Source organism: Parus major, chromosome 2 (genome assembly GCF_001522545.3).
Source record: "Parus major isolate Abel chromosome 2, Parus_major1.1, whole genome shotgun sequence".
NCBI lineage: Eukaryota > Metazoa > Chordata > Aves > Passeriformes > Paridae > Parus > Parus major.
The window spans coordinates 51,722,701-51,746,153 of NC_031769.1; the positions used below are offsets into that span (position 1 = coordinate 51,722,701).

The window sequence follows — 23,453 nt, forward strand, 5'->3', positions numbered from 1 at the left end:
CAGAAGGGTCTGTGGAGCTGGAGAGCTCACATGCCTTGGCCACACAGCACCTTGTTTTTCTGGGGTGTTTTTCTGGGAGCTGGCAGGGAATACAGTCAGCAACATAGTTTTTTTTATCCCTTGTATTGATAGGCACCTGCAGTGGCAACATTTAGTTAATGATTTTGCCTCACTTATCCCATGTGTTCTTAGGCTGTTGTGCCAGGCCTGGACCTTTCACACAGAAATGCTGCACATGGCTTTGGGATGGCTGGATACAGTTCTGCAACAAGGCACGGATTCAAATTAAACTCTCCATTAAGGGCCCCTGTAACATGTGCCCCTAGCTGTAAACACCTCGGTGTATGTGCACAACCCTTTCATGTCAGCTTTGCAGGAATGGCCTCAAAGCCATGCAGAAGTGAAACAAGCAGCAAGGAGAAATGGGATGCTGTTCACACATTCAAGCAGTTTCTTAGGAGAAGCCACGTTCTCAAATCTTTCCAGGTAGTTCACTTTCAGCTTTATTCCAGGTGGCTCCTGCCTGCCCAGTCCCACACAGCTGAGTAGCTGTGGGGTGAGCACTGTGGTGAGGAACACCCCCAGCATTTTCATTCAGTGCTCACTTTCAAAATGTACAGGGATGGATGGGGGTGAAGAACAAATCCAAAAAAGCTGACACGCATTATTTAGGACACACAGACTTGATTATGGATCCTGAAGGTGCTGTAAAACTGACGGATTACAGGTTCAGCATTTCTGGGATTTGAGCTGCCTGCCTTCCACTGTGCTTTCATTGTATCAGCTCCCCCTCATTTCCTTGCTTTTTGCTGGAAGCACTGCACTGGAGCACAAGTGAAGTGAAGCAGGCCCTGACTAGACCCAACAGCTGCCTTTTGTTGCTGCTGTGGAAACAGCTGAAAGGGGGTAATATAATCGTTCGTCTGTGGCAGGTCAGCTGCATATCATAAGCACCTTTCTCAGATTCAGGGACCCGGAGGCAGCTCCTGTGGTGATGTAAATGCTAATTGGGCCCACAACAGGCTATTTTGTGCCCCATTTGACATACTAAGCAATTGTTCTGTCCCATGTGCATAAAGTTGACTGAACAGATATTCTTTGCCATCTTTATTACAGTCAGACTCATGTTTCATTCAAGTGCAGGAGAGGTCTTTGTACTGGTTCCTGTAAGTGGAAGGAATGGTTTCAATACTTTCTGATATGTTTCTCATCTTCTGTGCAGCAAAACTTTTCTGTGTTATCAGTCAGCTCAGACTTGGAGTGTTCGCATTTGGGGTGCTGGATTTTTTTCCTTTCCTTTCTTACATACAAGCAAGTTTTTAATGGTTGTTGGGGGTTGTTTTTACAAAAATTAAATGCACCTGGACTCACACCAGTTTTGTGTTTTTCTGTCTGAGATGATTTATTTAAAAGCAGGTTTGATAGAAAAATACAGAATAAGTCACAGAAGAAATCATAGGAAGAAAAATTCAATGGTTTATCATCACAAATCTCAGATGATAATGGGCCGGGCACTATTTGAGTGTACTTAGAATGAGACTGGGGGTTGCTGTTCCTAGAAACGAACACAGGAGTGTGTAAATACTGAAACAAGCTGAGCAGCAAAATTAAAGAAGTGGTCTGGGAAAAGTGTGTCTGAACTTTAGATGCTGATTTTAATGTGTCCTTGGTAACAACAGTTAGCTTTTTTGAACTTCAGTTTTTCCCTATCAAGTCCACTCACTACCCTTTTAAAGTACTTTAAAGCCCCACCTCAGACAGGGTTGTAGCTAGAAACTGTTGTCAGAAACTGCAGATACTGAGTCTGCAAATAGAGCTCCTTTGCAGCTCTTTTGAGAGAGCATTTGTTCTGCTGAGGTGGAGTATTCCAGTATTTCCCTGGCCAAATACTGTGTTGCATGTAGTCAGTCTGTATCAGAACACTGAATGAGAGATCACAGGAAGTGAGCGTTCATTGGTTTGGCACAGGAGAGCACATAACATGCCAGCTGCAGGTATGGGTACAGTAGGAGGTGCATCAGGGAGATCTGTTATTGATCAGACATGGAAGGACTGGCATTAAGTGTCTGCTTGGAAAAAAAAAATCAGGGAATAAATGTGAAAAACTAATTCAGAAACAAACAAACCAGAAAACCCCAGTTGCTACCTGTGTAAGTCCCTGTACTGGAAATCTTGAGTTACACTTCATTTACTCTGCATTTTTATTTCACAGGTTCAGGTTCAGCGGTCGTATTCTTGGCCTTGCTCTCATTCATCAGTACCTTCTTGATGCTTTCTTCACAAGGCCATTCTACAAAGCACTGCTAAGGCTGTGAGTATAACCGTGCAAAAACAGCGATCCCACAGTGAATCCTACACAGACACAGACCCTCAGGGAGCTGCTTTGAGTTCACTGACCTTCAATTTCTTTCTGCTGTTGGTTTGTTGCTCTGCAATAGAAAATCAACACATTTTAATTTTTCTTTGCTTTCTCCAAGAATTTCCTGTTCATAAATACTATGTTGAAAAAATAAGTAAGTATGACATTTAGAAAAACATCAGAAAGTACTGACACATAATTCCAGAGTTTACTACTGATGGAAAGTTATGAAGATTTTGCTAGGTGGAAAACTGAAAAACATCTTTGATGGAATGAAACAAAATAATAATGAAATAAGGACAGAGGTTGTATTAAGCAAAAGTACATCATTTGCCATGCTCCACTGGTGGAGTAGCTTTTCATTGTAAAGCATAACTTGGGTTAATTAAGAATGTTAATGTAGATATAACCAGTGAATGGTTTTTTTGGTCTTCTGTCTTTTATTTTAGTAAGCATAAGCTACCAATAATACATTATTTTCAGTTTGAATTTTTAAGGTTAATTTGGATTGACAATCAGTCCCTCTTTAATCAATAGACTGAAATAAGACAAGGTACATAAAATTTTTGCAGCAATAAAAAAAGCCATAAATATTAACTCAAGACTGCAATTAAATGCTAAAGAGCAGAATAAAGCGTAGCTGAAACAGGTTGTCAATTAAGATTATTCCAAATCAGCAAAGATACCTGTCTTAACAATCCTTTAAGTCCTTTATCATGTTGGTCTTTGTTGGGCTTTTTTAACTACTGTTATTGCTGGGGTACAAACACTCATATCTATATACAGTATAGATATATAGATATATATATCTATATATCTATATTGTACCTGATCTAGTCTGAAAATAGGCTGAAACCTAGGGTTATCCCTGCATCCTTATTGCCCCTTTAGGGAATTGGAAACCAGGCTGCTCATAACATCCACCTGTTCTTTCAGCAGACAAGGATGGCTCCTTTTTAGCAAAAATTTAGGCTGCCTGGTCTTCCCTGTGTCAGACCTGTGTGCTTACCTGGCAGATGATAGGTAATGGAAGCAGCCAGGCACAGCATGGCAGGGCTGAAGGGACACGTGTGCTGTGAAGTGCAGGACATCTTGAAGATCCACGTAAAATCAAGCCCCAGGGGTGTCTTTTGACAGCAAATAATACAGGCAGCCAACAGATCTGGCCTTGAGCCCAGCTATGCAAAGCAAACAGTTGCAGAACTGCTTCAAGACGGTCTGTGAAATATGCTTTGATGTTAACAAAACTAAATGAACTTCAGTTTTATTTTGGATCTTCAGTAAATTTGTTCACATACTTAGTAGGAAATCATGCTGCCAGTAGTCACAGGGCCATATCTTTTTCTTGTCTTGCAATCAGGCCATGTGATTTAAGTGACTTAGAGTACCTGGATGAAGAGTTCCATCAGAGCTTGCAGTGGATGAAGGATAACAATATCACTGATATCCTGGACCTAACCTTCACAGTGAACGAGGAGGTATTTGGACAGGTGAGCATAGCTATGCAAAACATCTGAAAAGCAAATTTGAAGCTGACAAAGTTGAGCATGATGAACATCTTTCTGTCAGAACAGATCCTTTAGCCTTTCAATAACATTTTCTTCTCCTACCTTCTGTTTCTTTCAAGCCACCTGTTCCAAGGCAGATGTTTATTCTTAGGGTGTATAATATACAATACCAGCCCCTCTGCAGGCCTGTTGAGCCACACACTGATGAGCATGAGGAATTCTCTGGAGTGCAGCTTTTCTCTCCAGGGTGTAGTTCACACAGATGTGGCATTTGGTGAATGCAAGCAATGTAACTTAAAGCTGATGTGACTGAAAGGATGGGTTAGGAGGGAGAAAAAACATTTGACAGGTGGTGTAGGACCTGGCTACCCTCACCATCATTTTGTCTAATATCTCCCTGTTAGATTCTGTCTCTTACTTACCTTGCATCTACTTAACAAATTGGTCTGTACATCCATTTATTGTGCTTTCTACAGCTCAGTTCTCTGTAACCTGGCTGACCACTATAGCCTTAGGGGGAGTGCAACACTGGCTTAAGTGCAGTCTGGCAGTCATAGTAAGTGACTCCTGTGGGATTCTTTGGGTTGCACTGAAGCCCTCATGCTCTTTGCTGTTGCAAACCGTGCCAGATTATAACTGTTCCTGGGAAGCCTTGAATGGGAATCAAAACAGTATTCAGGCCGTGATTAAGGATCTCCAAGGAGATACTGAAAACTAGAGTGGCTGAAGAACCAAGCTCACCAAGCAGTGCAGAAGCTCAGGGAATGGGTAAGGAGCAGACACACAGTGTCAAAAGGAGCAGAGAAATCAGGTGGAATATACAGAGAATGGCTCTCACCACTTGACTGTAAAGTTGCCTGGAGGGGTTTGCACAAAGCTAGGGTAGTTCTGTGAGCAATTGAAGAGTTTGACAAGTCTCTGAGGGGAGGAATTCCAGCCCTGCTCAGCTATGAGCTTGAAAATAACAGAAGGCAAACAAGGCTTCAGACAGTATATTAAATACTGAATTTAGCCTGCATATAGCAAAAGGTCACAAAGGATGAGCAGAGTTACGGGTAGATAAAAAGGATGGGGCAGAAGAATTAAAGTAGGAAGCCTCTGTAGGAACAGTAACACTGTTTTTCCACAGTCTTAAATGCAGGATTTTTTCATGGAATTGGAACTGAGAGCTTGCATGACATTGAATTGACAGTGCAGTTATGGAAGATACGGCTACGTAAGACTAATGCACAAAGGCAGACATGTACAGACATATTCCCAAAGTCAGATGAGACAAGTTTGTATTTACAAGGGAAGACTACAAAGTTGAATAAGAACTGAGTTGCCCTGATGCATCTCAAGGTAACATTTGGCACACTAGTTGCTTGTCACACTCTCCTCAAAGGAAAGAGAGCAGTTGCATAGGAGTCTGTTGTGGAAGATAAGAGATGGCTCCAAAGAGAATAGAAAAAGATCAGTGTTGTAGATACTGTGGTATGAAAGCAAAAGAACACTAAAAGCCAGATTTTGATGCTGTTGTCTAGTCCTTTATTTCCTATGGACTGGACACTGACCTTGCTAGAACTAGTGATGGTGGGTAAGGTTGGTTCTCACTGTGCATTACAACCGTCAGAATCCAAGTGTCCTAAGTGAAAGTCAGATTTTCCTCTTCAAACTTGCCAAGTGCTGACAGCAAAATAACAAAGAAATTGCAGTCACATTTTATGCTCACAGACGGATCCTAGTTGGAAATTCTTCCAAGTCAAGAGTATCTGACCACTTAAATGCCATCTGAGTAAGTACTTTACTTAGTACACGTGCAAGTGTAGATCACAGTGGGAGCTCTGCTAATATAGGGAAACTGGATTTCAAGGGCTGGGTAAGGGAAAAAATAAATATACCGACTCCTTGAGAAGCTGTATAGTAGATGCTTAAAGCCCTTTTGTCCTGCTTCCACAATCACTTTATTATGGACTAGTCACTGCTGCTTTCATATTTTCTTTCTTGTCTCATCTCTGATGTTTATTGAACTTCTAAGGCTTTCAGGGTAAATCCTCTTTCGTGGTACTTTCTTAAGTAGAATTTACTCCAGGTCAATTCCAGTCTTCTTGCATACTGGAACACGGAGCACTCCTGTAGCAGCAGTGATACAACATCAAATCAAGCATTACACATTTTTACTGGTGGGGACTGAATAACAATTTGAGAATTTCACTTATAAGACGGAGACACGTCAGTTGGTCGTGACCTAAAGTGCTTTCTCATGCTTTTACCCAGTAGAAAGTGTTCAAGTGTTCTTCCAGGCCTTACTCTGAGCTCTCTTTGTGGATACAGCGTGTCTCTGAGCCCTGGCAGTTGTTCCTATCAGGTAAAAGGAATGAGCTAGATTGGTTGAAATGTCTCCTTGCTACTCTGAAACTTGATTCTGGATTGAAGCTCACAGTTGTGGTTAATGCCCCTAAGAACAAAAACCTCAAAAGAGAGATACGTTGCTATTAATTGCTAGTCTCCAGTCATAGATAACTAATAGTATTTGAATTTATATGGATAATGAGAAGTTGAAAAAATTAATGGTTTTCTAGGTGTTTGTGGGAAGTCTTGCAGGAGACTGTGAACATCTGGACTTCTGGTCGTGCTTAAAGCTAGATAACATTTAGTCTCTGGTTTGGCAGATTTATGTTAATGGCTCACAGCCTTGAAGAATACAGCATGGTAGCAGGGACAGAGCGTTGCTTTCTGGACAGTGCAGCATTGCTTGTATAATAGTGATGCAATGATTTATGTTTGGGAATTTAACCTGAACCAGCTAAGAATTCCTAACTCCTTCCATCCAGCTTTACTTGTTCTTGCTGTTTCTCAACAAAGCTACAGATTAGATGACTCAGTCAATGTTTCTTAATTAATAATATTGCAATAGGTCCCTCAAGTAAGGTGACCTAAATACTGCCTATGCTGTGTGCTGTCTGTTGGGCTAATAAATAGATAATAGTAATGAATATGTATTCATACAGTTCATTTACTGTGAACTGTATTCATTACTGTGAACCACTGCCTGTGGTGGACGTCATTGTTATAGCAGCAGAAAACTGAAGAGGAGAGCAACATATTCTTCCTTTTAAATCCACTAAATTGAATGTGAAAATAATTGAAAGACAAATACAATTTTCTGTCACGTGGGAGGAGTGCTTACTGTGTAGGATCCAGAGTGATTCCGTAAATCACTTCTCAATCTCAAGCCAACTAAATTAACTATTAAAATGCAAAGAAATGCTGCAGCTCTTGCTTAAAATAAAGAAAGTTTATTTACAATACAAACTCTTCTCAGGTTTGAATGGCTGATACAAAACTCCAAATCCCACAGTGACTATTTATCTGTGCAAGGTCTTGTTTTAGGTAGTGTATTGGGAGTAGTCATTTTATGATACTTTCTTTAGCTGTTGGCATTTCTGAGTAAACACTTTTACTAGCACTTGGGGAAGGGTAACACTTCTTGCCTAAGAGACAAGTAGATATCCCTTCCAGTTGGCAAAGCAGTCTGCTTATTCCAATACTGTGATTGCCTCTCCATCCTGTTGTTTCCTGTGCTGTTGCATGGATGATCTCATATTTGGAACACAAGGGGATCCATACAATGCTACACCACTGTTCATCTTTGTTCTGTAGGTGACAGAGAGAGAGTTGAAATCTGGAGGGGCAAATACAGCGGTGACAGAAAAGAACAAGAAGGAGTACATCGAGAGAATGGTTAAGTGGCGAGTGGAACGAGGAGTGGTCCAGCAAACAGAGGCCCTGGTCCGTGGCTTCTACGAAGTAAGTAACAGAGTGATGCTTCCACAGTCATCCCTCCTTCATCTGAATGAGAGTAGCACCCTGGTTAAATTGTGCTTCATCGGTAACCTAGAGAATTGCTACACTGACACAAACAGCAAGGAACTGGAGTTCTTGGATCTCTACAGAGAAAGACCTTGGATACGGCATGCTTAGGATTAAAAAGGAGAAAGAAAAGAAATGTGTCTTCTGAATATGATAAAGCATTATTTATGATCAAGAGTTAAGAATGACACTGCTTTCCATTCACACAATAAGAGAAGTAGGCGCTTAAAAATTTTTTCTACCATGTTGTGATTTTAGGTTAGGGTTAGGGGTCTCTGAGAAAGATTGTGAAGAATTGTACACTTTGATGAGAAGCTGATGAAGCACACTGTGTCTTCAGGGATTCATTCCAGCAAAGTCAGTCTGTGGGTGCAATCCAAGCTGTTATCTTGCTGCTGGTATTCCTGGATACTCCATTGTTGTCCCTGGATTTTGCAGGCTATCTTTGCTGAAGACCTGGATCTGGGAACATCTTTCTGGCAGAGCTGTTTCAAGGACCACAGGTGAAAACCTGTGGCTTTGGTGACCAACCCATGTAGTCACCTGTTCTGTCCCCTCCCTAATCATACACAAAAAACATGTGAATGCAAACATTCAAACTTTGTCAGAAAAAAGAGCTGGCCCCCAGAACCATAGGTTTGCTTCATTTGCAGTCTGAACTGTGCTTACAAGTGGTTTTTGTTCCAGGTTGTAGACTCCAGGCTTGTCTCTGTTTTTGATGCCAGAGAACTGGAGCTAGTTATAGCTGGCACTGCAGAAATAGATCTCAATGACTGGCGAAACAACACAGAATATCGTGGAGGTAAACTGCCTGCTCATGTTTACTATTCTCTTGACTGTTTCAATCTAAAACATGGAAGTCTTGCTCCATGTTTTCCTTCTGTCCTTCCTGAGGGAAATGCCCTATTTTGTCCTGGAAATTACTATGAAGAATAACTCCTGAAATAAAAAAAAAGTAAGATCTCAGGTTTGGATCAACAGGTATTGTGGTGTTATACTACTGAAATTGCTTCTGCTATTTTTGTCCAGATTTTATCTATTCAATTCCTGCAGCCTTAGCAGGAGTTTCGACTGTTAAGGACTGAAAAGGATTTGCACAATTAGATCTAAAAATTACAAGTCATCTAAGATGACTGACTGAACTCTGGGCGTCACAGAAAGTAGATCCACAAGATCTCCTGGCTTCAGCAGGGAGCTGAAATCAGGAGCTGAATTTCACAGTTCCCAAATACATTTCAACAACATACAGATCTTGCATAACTGTCCCCTCAGCCTAAACTATGTCAAGTTGGATTTTTTTTCTTTTCTCTAATGTTTGGTCTGGTTTTGCTTTAACCAATGATTTATCCAGGCTGTCTTGGATGATGGAAAAATGTGAAATCCACCAGTTCTGCACCACAAGTGGAAAGTTCCAGAGGTTCACATATCCTCCCCTGAAATACAAGGTTTTAATCTCTGCTGGTCACAGCCCAGCCTTTGGGTTACCTTGAAATACGCAGCTTACCACAAGACAGCTGGTCCCCAATGTTATTTTTCTCCTACATTTTTCTATTTAACTTTTGAAACAGATTCAGCCTGGTATATGCTGGCTCTCACAGCCACAAACCAAGGCTCAGAGCCCTGAGTCAGGTGGGAAGCTTGCCAGGGAAGGGCTTGTGGCAGCAAACTCCTCTCCATATGTTGAACACTACTGCAGTCCAAAAGAGAATTTACTTGTGAACCAGAAATTATTAGGATGTTAAGACTCACACTGTGTGGCATATTGCTGTTGCTCTTAATATCTCATGCATGTAACCCCAGTTCTTGCCAAGGTATTTGTGAGAGACCAGTGAATCTCTAATACATATTTGAGTTTCAGGGTCTGAAATGAGTTAGTGATATTATTGTATCCACAGCCGGGACAAAATGGAAGCTGGGACCCACTGCTAATGAACAACAAAATATATTGTTAGGCCAGAATCTTTCCAGTAGGAGATCTACTGCCCCATGCTAATGGGAACTTTCTTCAGTGTTGCTCATCCCAGTTAGGAGGGAGTGATTTTTATTTCTCCTGCTTGCTGTAGGCTACCATGATGGACACATAGTGATACGGTGGTTCTGGGCAGCTGTGGAGAGGTTTAACAACGAGCAGAGGCTGCGATTGTTGCAGTTCGTCACAGGAACATCGAGCGTGCCGTACGAGGGTTTTGCCGCTCTCCGGGGGAGCAACGGCCTGCGGCGCTTCTGTATAGAGAAATGGGGGAAAATAACCTCCCTCCCAAGGTATGTCCCAGTCAGGACTTTGTACCAGGATTGCTGTTAGAAACATAGGCCTGGTACTTCATTGCATCTCTCTGTCAGTTTATATATACAGTAAGGACACCTAAAAAAAGACAAAACAAAACAAAAAACAATTATCAGTTTGTTGTTCTGTAATTCCATTTAGAGAAAAGTGTTCTCTTTTGCTGCCTTTTTCATTTGCAGGCTCAATTCAGACTACTTGGAATCTTTGGAAATGGTTAAGATTAAGATTTCCATAGGTTGAAACCTAGTTCTCTTATTTTGATTCTAGAACAGATTCAGATCAACAGGAGCCTGTCAAGTAATTCTGTTCCCTTTACTTCCAAAGTGCTAGAAAAAATACTTGTGAATTTACAGAGACATGAAAGCCAAAATCTGTTTCTGAGTTTTGGCTAGAGACCTGAGTGTAATCCCTTCATTTAGTTAGTCTGATGGTTCCTTTTTTTGTAACAGAGAAGCTTAGGGACAAATCTTCGGACCGTGTGTTGGTAATATCCAATTTCTTGCATCTAGTTCAGTGAGCCAGCTCGGAGCAAATGAGCTATAATGTCATACAGAATCAACAGACTTGGCAGTGATTCCCAAAGGAGGGGTTGTCTTCCTTTTCAGAACAAAGGGGCAGGAGCACAAAGGGGTGGACTTGTCTCAGGCCACCCAAGAGAGCCGTGGCACAGCCAGTGATGATTTCAGCTTTGAGTTCTGCTTTACCACTTTATGGGTGACCAGCACTCATCCCTCCTTACTGAAGTGCATCTTCACCTTTTCTTGAATATCCTGACAGTGAGGCTCTGCCACATTGGGATTACAGAGCATTTCATTGCCTCTGAGATACTTATGCTACAGTGGCCCTATTACATCCTATTTGCCCTCAAAGGATGCCGCCTTCTTGCTCTTATCATTGGCTTTCAGCTATGCTCCAAAGGAGGCCACTTTTATGGCACAGAGCAAAAATTTAATCTCATAAACTTTGCAAATATAGTCAGACAATCAATTAACAAAGGGTCTGGTCCAGTTTTCTCATTACTTGATCTCCGTGTTGTTTACCTGTGGAGGAAGCCCAGTCCTTTGACAGGCCTCCTTCCTGGAGATCTGCCCCCTAAGATAAGACAAAACTAATCAGTCATGGTGATGAAGGTGTGGACCCCTTCCTCCTTCAGGACCCCATGTTATCTCCCTGTTAACTATTGGTCATATTATCCCAGTCTCAGACCATAGGCCCTTTTCCCAGTTCTCCCTTTCCCTATAAAAACCCCAGCTTTTGCCCAGATCAGGGGTAGATTGTCACTGGCCTCCTTTGCTGAAGCCTGCAATAAAGAACTCCTGTGGAATGCCACACAGTCTCCTATCTCTTGTCTATCCGCGGCTGAAGTAACCCATTAATGGAGCTGGCTGGGCTGATCAGAGCTGATCACAAGAGCAGAAATCACTTCTAGAAGAGCTGATCACTTGAAGCCTCTGGCCACGCTCCTAAGGGTTACCCCTGTCTGTAAACTGCCTGAAACTCCCTGGACAGCTGCTCCTTCTCTGGATGTCTGTCCAGGATTGTTGCTGGCAGAGCTGGGGGTCGGACAGACCCCCCCAGACCGAGCTGCAACATTTACCCAGAAACATACCAAAGACATGGACTTGAGCAAACATCTGGAGTCCTCTGGAGAGAAAAGGCCAAATCTGGTCACTCTCTCAGTCCAAGCCTGCTCAAGCCCATGTTTATGCGGTGGGAGATGCAGTAACTGGAGCCAAGGCACTGTGTGAGAAGGCATTCAGAGCTGACATTTTATGTGGACTCCCTCTAAAGTCAGGAAATGGGAGTAAGTGTTTTCAAGTAACAGTTCATCTCACCTGAACACAGACTTCTAAAATAGCTGAGTCACAGCTGGTACATTTTGGTTTGTGTCCATCTACCATAAGCACTCTATTGAGATTATATGGAGAGCTAGATGTGGGCACTGAGATTTAAAACCAGATGAAAACATGTAAGGTCAGTGAGATGACTCATGCCCTCTGAGCTTCAGCCAGCAATGTGGTAAGAAAGCTTGAGAGCAACAGTTTCCTATTTGTAGTTCAGATCCTCCTTTTGCAGTATATATATACAGTCAGGTTCTGTGTAAGGGTTTCAGAGCTTACCGAGGACATTGCTCCTTGCACACAGACAGCAACCATCAGTCATAAACCCTGCAGCATTTTTGCTCATTTCATTACTCTCTTCTGGGGTGCAAGGGAGTGAGAGGGGAAGGTGGACCTTGGTGCATGCACAGAAAATGCCCTGGGCTGACCCGTCAAGTTCTGAAAAGGTAATTGGCCCCTTTCTGCTCTGTTTAACTTTCTTTGTGAACCTAGGCATTACTTCTGACTCAGATTCAGTTAGCCTCGAGATTTTATGTTTGTGTGCTTATCTCTGAATGGGTTGCTCTCCCTGAAAGAGGCCTCCTTTCCAGGTGAAAGTTGGTAGCACTTGTTAGAAGTCTTAGAGCTCTGCATTCATTTTAGCCAGGGGAAAAAGAAACAAAACTTGCTCATGGGGAATAAACACAGCTTGCTCACCATGAATTATTGCCTGCATTTTTATAAAATTATGGGGTGCTGCCAAGTCTACACAGTGCTAAGAAATGCATAAAACACACAGGCTAAACCTGGAGGTTCCCTAAATCCTTAGTTAAGCAACTAAATGAGTATTATTTAAAACTTGTTTTTAAATACCTGGTTATGGTTTGCCCATGTTTATTTAGATTTATTTATGTACTTTAGACTCACAGGCTAAAAAAAAGTCATATGTCATATCCTGTCAGCCTTTTAGCCCTGTGACATGAGTGTAACTAACTTCACCATAAACCACAACAAATTCCCTTTTCACTTTAACTGCTGTACAAAATGTTGAGAACTTTTCGCTCTATCAGGAGAGTCCGTGATTCTTACTCTGTTCCCTTACTTCTGCTCCAGATAGTTGAAGTAGTTAGGCAAATCTCCCATACATACTGTCCTTGCACTTTGGCAATGGAGCATGCAACTACCATTTGCTTATAGTGAGCAGAGATGTGCTAACACCTAAACTAGATAGGTTAGTACTGTTTGCACTTGCAACAGCAACATGGCAAGCCCAGGGAAAAAAGGCACGGTGTAAATTTCTAAATGCTTTTCAAAGAATAACCATAATATATGACACTTAAAGTGTTTCTTGAAGGCACTGAGGACAAGCAAGACGTTTTTAGGAAGGTTGAACATCCAGTAGCTTCATTCTAAATTGGATTTGTTCATTAGTACCAGTTCCCTGCATGAACAGGGTAATTGTGGTGTAATATGTTCATCTAAAACAAAGAAGAGTAAGATTACACCAGTATTTTATTTCTGGAGTGTGCCCATGTGCCAGACACATTATCCTTATCTATATTTACTTTTGAGATCACTTAAGTTAGAAAGTTGAGGCTCCATACAGCTCAGAGATGCTGCTCTAATCCCAGATCTCCAAACAATGACCATAAAGCAGGTTCCAAAGAGACTGCCCACTTTGCAGATCTGTCAGTGTAAATCTGCATCATGGGTTCTTCCAAACTGGTGTAACTTGTCATAGAAAATAACAGGTTCAATCACTTGTTCATCAAGGTTGAGTTTTACTCTTGTTATATAATGTGCAAAGCTTTGCCCCAAAATGAGGACATTACACATTTAACTGGTTGCCTGAGTAGAGATGGTTGGAGAATTCTTGCAGCTATAGCCTCTTCTAAAGCAGGATTCCTCTCTTCACCTCTTCTGGGTCATGTAGGTTTGTAAATGGAATCAGTTTTACTAGTAGTTCTGCAAGAATGGATTCTTGTTCCCCACCAAACACTAATGAAAAGGCACTGGTTTTCTAGCTGGAATAGCATAACTTCATTTGATACTATGAGAGAAGAATTCCTGGCCCAAAACAGACCTGTGCTAAGAGCTACTAGTGTTTTCTGCTATAGTTGAAGGAGGCAACAGTTCAGTCTTCCTAAATCCTCAGTTGGCAAAAATGTTCAGTGCCTACAAATGCCACTGTCCCACCTTGTGGCTGCACTCCTCACCTGGCAAAAACTCCTGCCAGCTCCAAGATTATGTCTGTTTGAGTACCAAGTAAGTAAGGACCTCAGTATGTATCCCAGGGATTCAAATAATCACATTTGACACAATCAGGTCACTTTTCTCAACAGTGATGAGCTGCAACTACCCTTTCATCAGAAGAGATTTTCGTTCAGCAGTGTAGTGAGTGTTGTGTATGATACAGATTACTAGTGCTAGTAAATATCTGATCTTTTGTAAGAGAATTCTGTTCCTCTCTATTGGATGATCAAGTATTTAATTGCCATGGAATCCCATATTACAATTAAAAAAAGATTGTGACTACAAACAATTTTATTCTGATAATTTCCTTCTTTGACAATGGACTAAGTGCATGGGCTTTGCTGTCTCTTACCTTTCCTTATATCCCATCCATTTCTCTTTCCTCTTTTTTTCAAATATAACAGCAGTATCAGCTACAAATCTACATTCATCTATTAAGCACTGATTCCTAGACAACATATAAGTGTTCCTTCTTACAGACAAAAGGAACAAAAGCTCCTACTAGTGGGTTCTGAGATTGATTAAAAAGGGGTTTGTGGGTTCATTTAACAAAAGCAAGGTGAAAAGGAGAACTGTCCGGTTTCTGCCTGACAGGCATGATTATGTTAGAATGTAACCCTTACTTTAGTAGATGGTTTCAAGCTATAATTAAGATAGGATGGGGTTCTGTGCCCACTTTTACTGCCTTTGGACTCTCATCTTTATGGGGAATAAAGGAAGTGACAAAGAAAAGAAGAATGCAAAAATCTAAAAAGCTTATAATTTTTAGAAAGAATTCTTAGAAGAAAAGAAATAAGCATAGCACTGTGACCAATGAGCAAGATTAAAGGTGCAAGCCCCCCAAAACTATATTAAGCAATAAAGACAGACTGCCAGGAAGAATGAAATTTTAAGTGGTCCATTTACTGCTTAACTTACTGCAGGATGAGGGCATACGAGGGTCAGAGTTGGTTCACATTACTTTATCTTGCATTTTCTTCTGGAGAAGCCAGAATCCTTCCCATAAAAGCTCTCGCCAATGTAATCCTTATTCCAGGCCTCACATTCCCTGAACACCCTCTCAAATGTCAGCAGGCTTATATGGTAGGAGGCTTAAATCAAGGGAAGAAATATTTTCTCTTTGCTGTGACTACTTCTTGCACTACTGATGTAATGTTTTCACCCCAGTATGTGTGGCAAGTGTTCCCTGGATTATGCTTACTGTAGTCACTCTCACTGGGACCAGTAGTAGGAGGCCAACATAATTCAGGAGGAATTGACCCCTTTGGAGGATGGAGCAGTTAGACAGCAGTGGGCATTATGGAAAGTGTCACTAACTCTTAATTTCCTTGTGTAGTGCAGTATCACACAATATATGATGAAAACCAGAAAGTTTTGAACATAAGTATCTTCATGTAAGATTGAGTGGGCTTCACAGGCATCACTGGAGTTGCAGTAGATCCACATTTGTTTCACAGACCAGAATATGAACCCAGATTTTGCCTTTAGCAATGTTTTATGTTTTGCACTGTAAGTAGGTGGAAGTGTAAACCTTACCTGGATAGCACTCCTGAAATGCTGCTTTCATTTCATATTTGATGACCTTCCTTTGAAGTGGAAGGATTTTTTTCTGTGAAATTCTTGAGCTGGAGAATACAAGAGTCTTGTTTAGCAAAATGTTGCAGTGTTTCTAGACACATTAACATACTTTCCTTTCTTTGCTCCCCACAATGAATTCCTTGAGACCTTCTATAGAAGAGCCCACATGTGTAAACCTCATAGTAAGAAAAGGATCTGATCTTTTTTCTGAGTTTGACTAGGTCAAGGATGACTAAAAGTCAACAGCATTGCAAGGTTGTTTCATAACCAGTGAGAAATCAGATGGATAATGATCAGTCAAGATAAATGTCTGCAAGAAAGTAAATACCAGAGTCAGTGGCTGTGGATAGGTCTGTACCACACAATAGGATGCACAACAGCAATGTCTGAGATGCTGTTGTCTCAAACAGTAAAATGTGCCACAGCTGAGTACCGTACAGAGGTCTGGTTCTGCAAAACTACATTAGAAGAATTCACACCTGAGCCACCATGGCTGTGCTACTTCCAATTCTGGAGCCCAGCAGCTGAGCTCCTCAAGACCGGTTGTCTCTGCATGGGGCTTGCCTGTGGTAAACATGTTCTGAATGGACTACAAGAATCCGTCTGTTAATTAACTCCTAGTGGCTGATACATATTGCCAATGGATTGTAGAAACAACTTACATTGCCAAAGATTGTTGAGATAAACAGTAAACAGTGCAGGGCTACTCATGGGTAATACACGTGAGCTGCCATGTTTAAGTTCAAGAGATGAATTAAATAATGGCTTTATTAATGTTCTTTTTTTCAATAACTCAAGCATTCCTGCTCATTTCCACAAATTCTGTGTTTATTGTATTCTCTTCAGATACTAACCAGCTAACAGATCTTCATTCAGAAGGAGAAAAAGGATGGTAAAAGCTCTCCTAATTGAAATTCTGTAGTGCAGTGAAGATTATATGCCTCTGGCTATTTCAGTTGCCTGATTGCTTTTAATGATTCACTGCTGGTGCTTGATAAAACTCTCCCTCTGAATCTACAAGTCTCAGGCCAGCCCATCTACTAGCATTATGTTTTTCCCACTTTGTAGGTGGCCTAAGAGATGACTAGCATGGCTTCATTTCATTTTCTCCAAGATAGCTCTGCTGTTTCAGTGTAAGAGAAATAGCATTGTGTTAAAGTTTGAGATAGAAGAGCTAGAAGTAAAACAACTCCATGGCTTCTAAAAATACTAGGGGCCAGAAGCTCAGGCACTGTTAGCCATTGAGGCTACGTTTCCTTCTGTGAAATTTTGTCAATTCACATTTATCCCAGTGAGCAAGAGGAAATAGAAATCTTGTTGTCATCATGTAAAACTCTAAGCTAACTGAAAAAAAAACTGAAACAATTTTACTGAAAATGTGCCTCACCCACGTCCATTTGTTGAATGAGCTGTGCAGTTTCTCAGTTGAAGCAGCTGAACTGTTGGGGAAGGGACTGTTTCTTTACTCCACATTTGTATAGCACCTCCCACAGTGAAGTGCTGTCTGCCTCTGGGTCTAATTGCTGCTGCCAGAAAAGCTGCAGCAAGGTGAAGGCAGCATGGAACCCATTCCATGGCTTCTTTAGAATGTGCTCCCAGTGTAAATATAATGGCAGGTAAATAGAACAGTAAAACTGGGGAAAGAGATGGTCATCAAGGTTGCAGCTTGCTCTGCACAGAATATTTTGCTTTTGTCTTGGGTACTACAAATCAATAGCATTTAAAGGCCAGACTTGAGGCAGATGGCCAACAGCAGACTTGCAGGAATATTTTCAGCAGCCTTCCTTCCTCAGTTAGCAGATTCCTGAATGGTCTTTTAGCAGTCAGGCCTGCCTCACTGCAAACACATGCTGAGCCCATTCTGTCACTATAGTCCATCACATTGTGTTTGTCCACTAGTGCAAAACTTACTGGCAGCTCATGTTGGATGTACAGATGAATGCAATTTTTTAAAAAAATACTGAAGCAACCAAAATTATAGTAATGAACTTCTCTATCAGACCCTAAACCCCAGCTCCTCAGTGATCTCCAGCATTTTTCTCCATCAAGATCCCTGCAACATCTGAAGCAGGAATATCAGATGTTATGTTCATACTTAGCTTGTGTCTTCTATATAAAGTATTGATGTGTGTGTGCACATACATTTCAGTACCTCATATTTAGGTGGAATTCAAAAGTTTTACTTGGAGTGAACTTGAATGTATTGAGTCTCAGTAGAAACTAGTTTTCTCAAGTCTTATTTTCTTGAGTTTTTTTAGATTAAGTTTAACATGTAGCATATTTTCCTTTTGCAGGGCACACACATGTTTCAACCGTTTGGATCTTCCACCTTACCCCTCATATTCTATGCTGTATGAAAAGCTGCTGACAGCTGTTGAAGAAACTAGCACCTTTGGACTTGAGTGAGGGGGTTCAGGCACTTCTGGTGTTTTTATGGCTGATGATGTCACCTTTCCTGTCCACCATCATTTGATCTTGGTTTCCCATGTTTTTATTTTTGAAAACAAAACAAAAATCAAGATTAACAAAAGCTGTGCATGAAGAACTGCCACCCTCTACAATCTAACCTTCATGCTTTCATCCTCTGTTTCCAATGGACTGCTAGTCTGTATGCAATAGAAAAACAACTGTCTCAAGGTTTCTGTATATCTCTACATACCTCCATTAATAACAATGAAAATACAAATGCAAGTTACACTACACTTGACCAAATGTTAATAAATGTTTACTTCCACCTACGTTGATTAAAAAATAAAAAAAAAACCTCATCAAGCATTCCAAGCTTTTATATGCCCATATCTTCTAAATCAGTTCATAGCCCATCTTACTTCTTAATCGTTGAATCCTGTACTAGGAGCTGGTCAAATATATCATCATCCATCCCTGTTTTTCCTGTATGTATTGACCATCTGAAAGACACCTATGAGCAAAACTGAAATTTTTGTATATGAACTCATGATCCACATCAGTTGCATCAGCTGGAACTGGCCCAGATATATGGTGCAGATAACACCTTCAAAAACTAAAAAAAAAACAAACCAACAACCTGTAATGCAATGCAAAGCATAACGGCGATTGTTATGATTGTTGCTTGCCGGTACTGGAGAGAACTTGCACTTCAGAGCTATTGGGAGGGGCATCTCCATTGTAATGTTTACCACACAAGAAGCACAAGGTTGTGCACATTCAAGAAGGATGTTTTATTATGTAGCATAAAGGACAAGGCTCCCTTACCTTAGTATTGTATATGACAAGGAAAAGGGGAAGTAAGAAGAATGTTCTACTCCTATGAATACCCTTGGGTTCTGTTTACCAGATCTTTGTTTTCTGATGTTTAAAATGTTCCTTTCCAAATGACAAGTCTAGACAATCCCATCCCCTGTGTCAGAAGCCATTTATTTTCTGTTAGGTTGGGCTACATTATGGTTGCTGGGGGCTGTTTTCAGTTCTGTTGTTTCTCTTTTCTTGTTCAGTGGAATAGTCCATATCCTCAAGAGTGGTTGGTTGTAGACAGAATGTTTTTGTCGTGTGTCTGTCAAATGAGAAGCTGCAGTGAATGAGGGTGTTTGTCAGGTATGAAGGGAACTGTATTTCTAGGGGGTTTAAGATTTTAGTGCACATCCTCTTGGAGAGAGCCCAAAGGCCCTCCAGTCATACTAGGTACCACTAAACTAAAGATCTTTCTCTTGTTACTGCAGACATAACCTTCTTCAGTTTGGTGTACTTTCCAACTCTGAATCCAGGAGTAAAAAAAGGAAAATAGCAGTAGGCTTTTCTTCGGATGGATTTTTCTGAGGTTGTTACAGTCTACATCACTGCTCTGATTACATTCTAGTTATTAATCTTTGCTGCCCTTGTTTTCCAAGACTAATTTCAGATTGAAAGTGTTTGTCTTAACTGGGAAATGGAAATGCAAAGTATCTTCTGACATTAAATATGTTAAAGGATGCAAGAAATGCAAAGTGAGAGATTTGTGAAGGTAAGTGAGAAAGTAATGTCATAGTGTCTAGCAGCTTGCATGAACTACAACACCCCCTTGGGGGCTTGTTACTTGTAGTATTGTGTTAGTTATGCTTTCGATCACTGTAAAGTCAGGAGACCAGTTCAAGATCTAACACATCAAATTTGTCTTACGTTTTCTCTCCAGAGAAAAAAATTTGACTTCTGCTTTCTCACATATTTTTATGGTGGTTGTACAGAACCTCATACCTCATCACACTTGAAAAACTGCATTCTGAGAGTTTTTAGATCTTTCTCCTGCTTTTATTCTTTGGTCAGTAGGTATTTGAAAGGTGATGGAGCCAAAAATATATTTCTAAGCAAAAAAAAAATAATATTTTTGTTGGTTTTTTTGGTTTCTTTGTTTTGGTTTTGTTTTTTTGTTAATGGTACATAAAAAAATTTGAAATATTGAAATTGCCCCGTTCATTCAATTTCTGTAGCATTTCAGCCACTTTTATACTAATTTACTGTATGGCTTTTACTGAGAATCTATGTTTTAGTATGTTGTTGTTATATTACAGTTGCAAACAGAGGCTGCAGCTACAGGCCAGCTTCATTGTACCACACACCAAAAATGATGTTTAGTGTTAGTTAATGAGCTCTCAGGCATGTATTCCATGTGACCAGCCCACTGCACAGGAGAGATGGAAAAATTAATGTTTTCTCAGAGCATCTGTCATGTACACATGAATTTCATCAGAACAAGTCACACCAGGAGACACTGAACATGAAATCTTTCAATGTATGTAATTTCTGCCTCTTCAGCTCTGGGCCCCCAAATCCAGTGATTCTTGTATGGTTCCTAATTTATTCCTGATGATGTTATAAAGTTACCTGCACTATGTCAAATGTTGGATTAATTCCAACATTAGAAAAAAGAGAAGCATCCAACTGGTTGGTCTGTGTTTGGCCAAGGAAAATCAAGAGCTGTCTCATTAACATAGTAAAAAAGCAGAAAAAAAAATAATCCAATCTTTACAACGCTGTATAGTTGATTTTTTTTAAGGTATTTTAAAACTATATTTTATTACGAAAAAGTGAAACTATTTTTTGTAGCATAATAAAAGATGTTTGTGTTTCAGAGACAGCATCAAGTTCCACTAAATGAAACACAGAAGGCTTTCTCCTCAAATTCTTCTTCACAACATTTTCTGGCACACGTCACACACTAAACTAGATTATGTTTGGCAGATGCCATCTCAAGCACCTTGTGTGTTGCTCCTCTGGGAAACACAGAGCATAGCCAGCTACCTCCCATCAAAATCTTTGATCCAAGTTGTCTTTCAAGCACACAGCCTAATACTTTTTAAAAGCTGTTTTCCAAGTTGACAAAGTCATGCAGATTTCCTTGCAAGTGTTTTGGATCTAAGGCCAGAAATACAGACAGTTGACTGTTTTCCTAAAGAGAAAGAAAATGCCATATGTGGCTTTTCTTGCATTCTGCCATTCTAGTCCTATCCCTCTCTCTTCCCAAATGCCCTACCCCAATAGGTTTTCAAAGTGAGACATCATCTTTCTGATATCTGGATCAACATAGTGTTTCTCCTTTCTTTGCGTCATGCCATGGGCAGAATCCAGTCCCAGCCTGGAGTGAAGGGGAAGCCGTGCATCTGAAGTGGCATTGCAGTGTCAGAGTGAGGCAATGAATGGTGCAAACAGGAGAGAGGAAGGAACCTACCTCCCTTGGCCTGTTATTTAACCTGCCCATTATGCAATTAATTGACCTTGTTGTTGTTGTTGTGAATGTGCAAGGCATCCCCTTCCTTGTTCTTCTGTTGATTCAAGTGCTGTTACTTCCCAGGTCTGCAGCATCTTCATTTATAAAACACTGACTGTTGATTACAGAAATTCTGGTTTCATTTCCCCACAGGAAGGACTAGAAGGTATTCCATAGGGCAGACTTACAGTGAAATAATCTTTTCAGCTCTTTCACCTCAGTTCCCTTGAAACCTGGTGGTGGCTTACATATGGTGGTGGCTAGATTAATATACAATATCAACATCAATAGGTTTTTAAAATGCAAGTAAAAAATGGAAGAGGCAATCTGACAGCTTTAATTAATTCTAGTTTTCAGTCAGAGCAATGAATACAGCAACACAACAGTTTCAGAGGGTCCATATGGTTCTCAAAATGATTGTCCTGATGGTATTAATGGTAGAGGGAGGAAAGGGGATATTTCTGGTTTTGAAATCCTGTTAGCATTAATCTGGAGATAAAAGAATGGAAATAGGTATTTTATATCATCAGTAGGTCTTCCACCTTGAAGTTGTCCCACTGACTGTTCAACCACATCAGCTGTGCAGGATTTGATCCTGTATAAACATCTGTATCTTAGTGTTAACAGTGCCAGGTAAAACCTTGCAAATGCTGTCACTTCAGTCTGCAGTAAATTACATACACGTTCAGTTTCAGTCTGTGCATATCCAAAACTTCATTTTTATGTTCCAGGGAGGTCCATGGCTATCACAGGGCAAGAAGTGAGTGGTCCAAACTACATCTAACATCTAATGGAGAAGTCATGAGTTTTGTACAGTCTGACACAGGGGACTTTTGTCAGGGGACTTGACTGGGCTTGCTCAAGTGCCCATGAACTTTTGAATGAACTGTAGCTGAGGTTTGAGTTCATAGTCTAGTCTGAGAGATGGCCTGTGGGAGGGGAGTGTTTGTTGGGATTATGTTTTGTTGTTCTAGTTTCACTGTAACAAAAAGTTGACATACCTCTAGTTGGAAACAACAGGATACTGAATTTGAAGATATAAATAAAAATAAAACGCACAGGGGACGGGTTAAACTCGTCCTTCACTATTAACCCCTTTGGCAGTCTATGGAATTTCAGAAGGACAAATTTGACTGGAGATCTGTTTAATTTCTGTCGAAATTATATTTGCCCTGTCTCCATAGTAACATTAATAGGGCTTCCCAGTCAAGATTAAACACTTTCAGTAAAATGCAGACCAACAGATCTTTCTACAACAAATGCGGTGCTTTTTTATTATTCTTGCTGTACCTCAGTGTTCATTATGAAAAGATAAAACTACTGCAATATACTAAATCTGGGATAGGTTTTCCAGTTATCACAAGGTCCAAAAGATTGGATTGTTACTTTCTCACTAGTGAGTCATGTAGTTCTTTTGTTCCAGTAGAAAAACAGATGCCTGTAGATAGTAGATACTAGGTATAGTAAATATTGTACCATGAGCCAAATTCCCTGCAGCTTACAATTTATCTAACAGAAATGTCTGTTACGGTTTTTGTTAAAGACTACATAAAGTCAGTGGCAGGAAAGGTCCTCATTATTGGACTGATTTTGCTTTTATTGACAGAAAAATGTCACATGATACTCAGGCTGTGCTTTCTATTCAACCATATCACTATGGAGGAATGTCAATAAAATCACTTTGTTATGGCATTGTGTGGACTGTCTATTACAAATAAACTATTTCATGGAGTATGTATGTAAGAGTGGGTGGAAACTGGCATTGTCAAAGCCCACTAATTTCAGAAATTGCAGTTTCAGGATCGTGTCCTTTCCCACTGTTGCATTCAGGCCCTTCCACTGCTTTTATTCAATCTTTCGGGGCACCTGTCTAAAACTTGAGGTTCTCCATGTAGGTGTGCATGACCAGAGCCCCCATGCTTTCCTATCTTGAGAGCATGTGAGCTTATTACTCGCTACAGGAAACGTCTGGTCAGAGGGACAAAAGCAGTATGTATGCTACTTACACATACCTTGCTTCTAGGTATAATTACTGCATTATAGGGATGAAATGCAACTGCAAGGATGATTTCTTAATAGC

General features: G+C 40.6%; 1 protein-coding gene across 5 annotated transcripts in view; it reads left to right on the forward strand.

Annotated features, from left to right (window-relative positions):
• The window catches only part of HECW1 (HECT, C2 and WW domain containing E3 ubiquitin protein ligase 1), a 263,533-nt gene extending 240,428 nt beyond the window's left edge, over window positions 1-23,105 (forward strand). For all 5 annotated transcript variants that reach the window (XM_015618822.2, XM_015618819.3, XM_015618820.2 and 2 more), the window contains 6 exons: window positions 2,213-2,311; window positions 3,720-3,849; window positions 7,510-7,656; window positions 8,407-8,521; window positions 9,783-9,981; window positions 17,949-23,105. In XM_015618822.2, coding sequence (XP_015474308.1) covers window positions 2,213-2,311; window positions 3,720-3,849; window positions 7,510-7,656; window positions 8,407-8,521; window positions 9,783-9,981; window positions 17,949-18,060 — 802 coding nt within the window. In that variant the 3' untranslated portion in view covers window positions 18,061-23,105. The remainder of the gene's footprint in view (window positions 1-2,212; window positions 2,312-3,719; window positions 3,850-7,509; window positions 7,657-8,406; window positions 8,522-9,782; window positions 9,982-17,948) is intronic.
• Window positions 23,106-23,453: the final 348 nt, after the last annotated feature.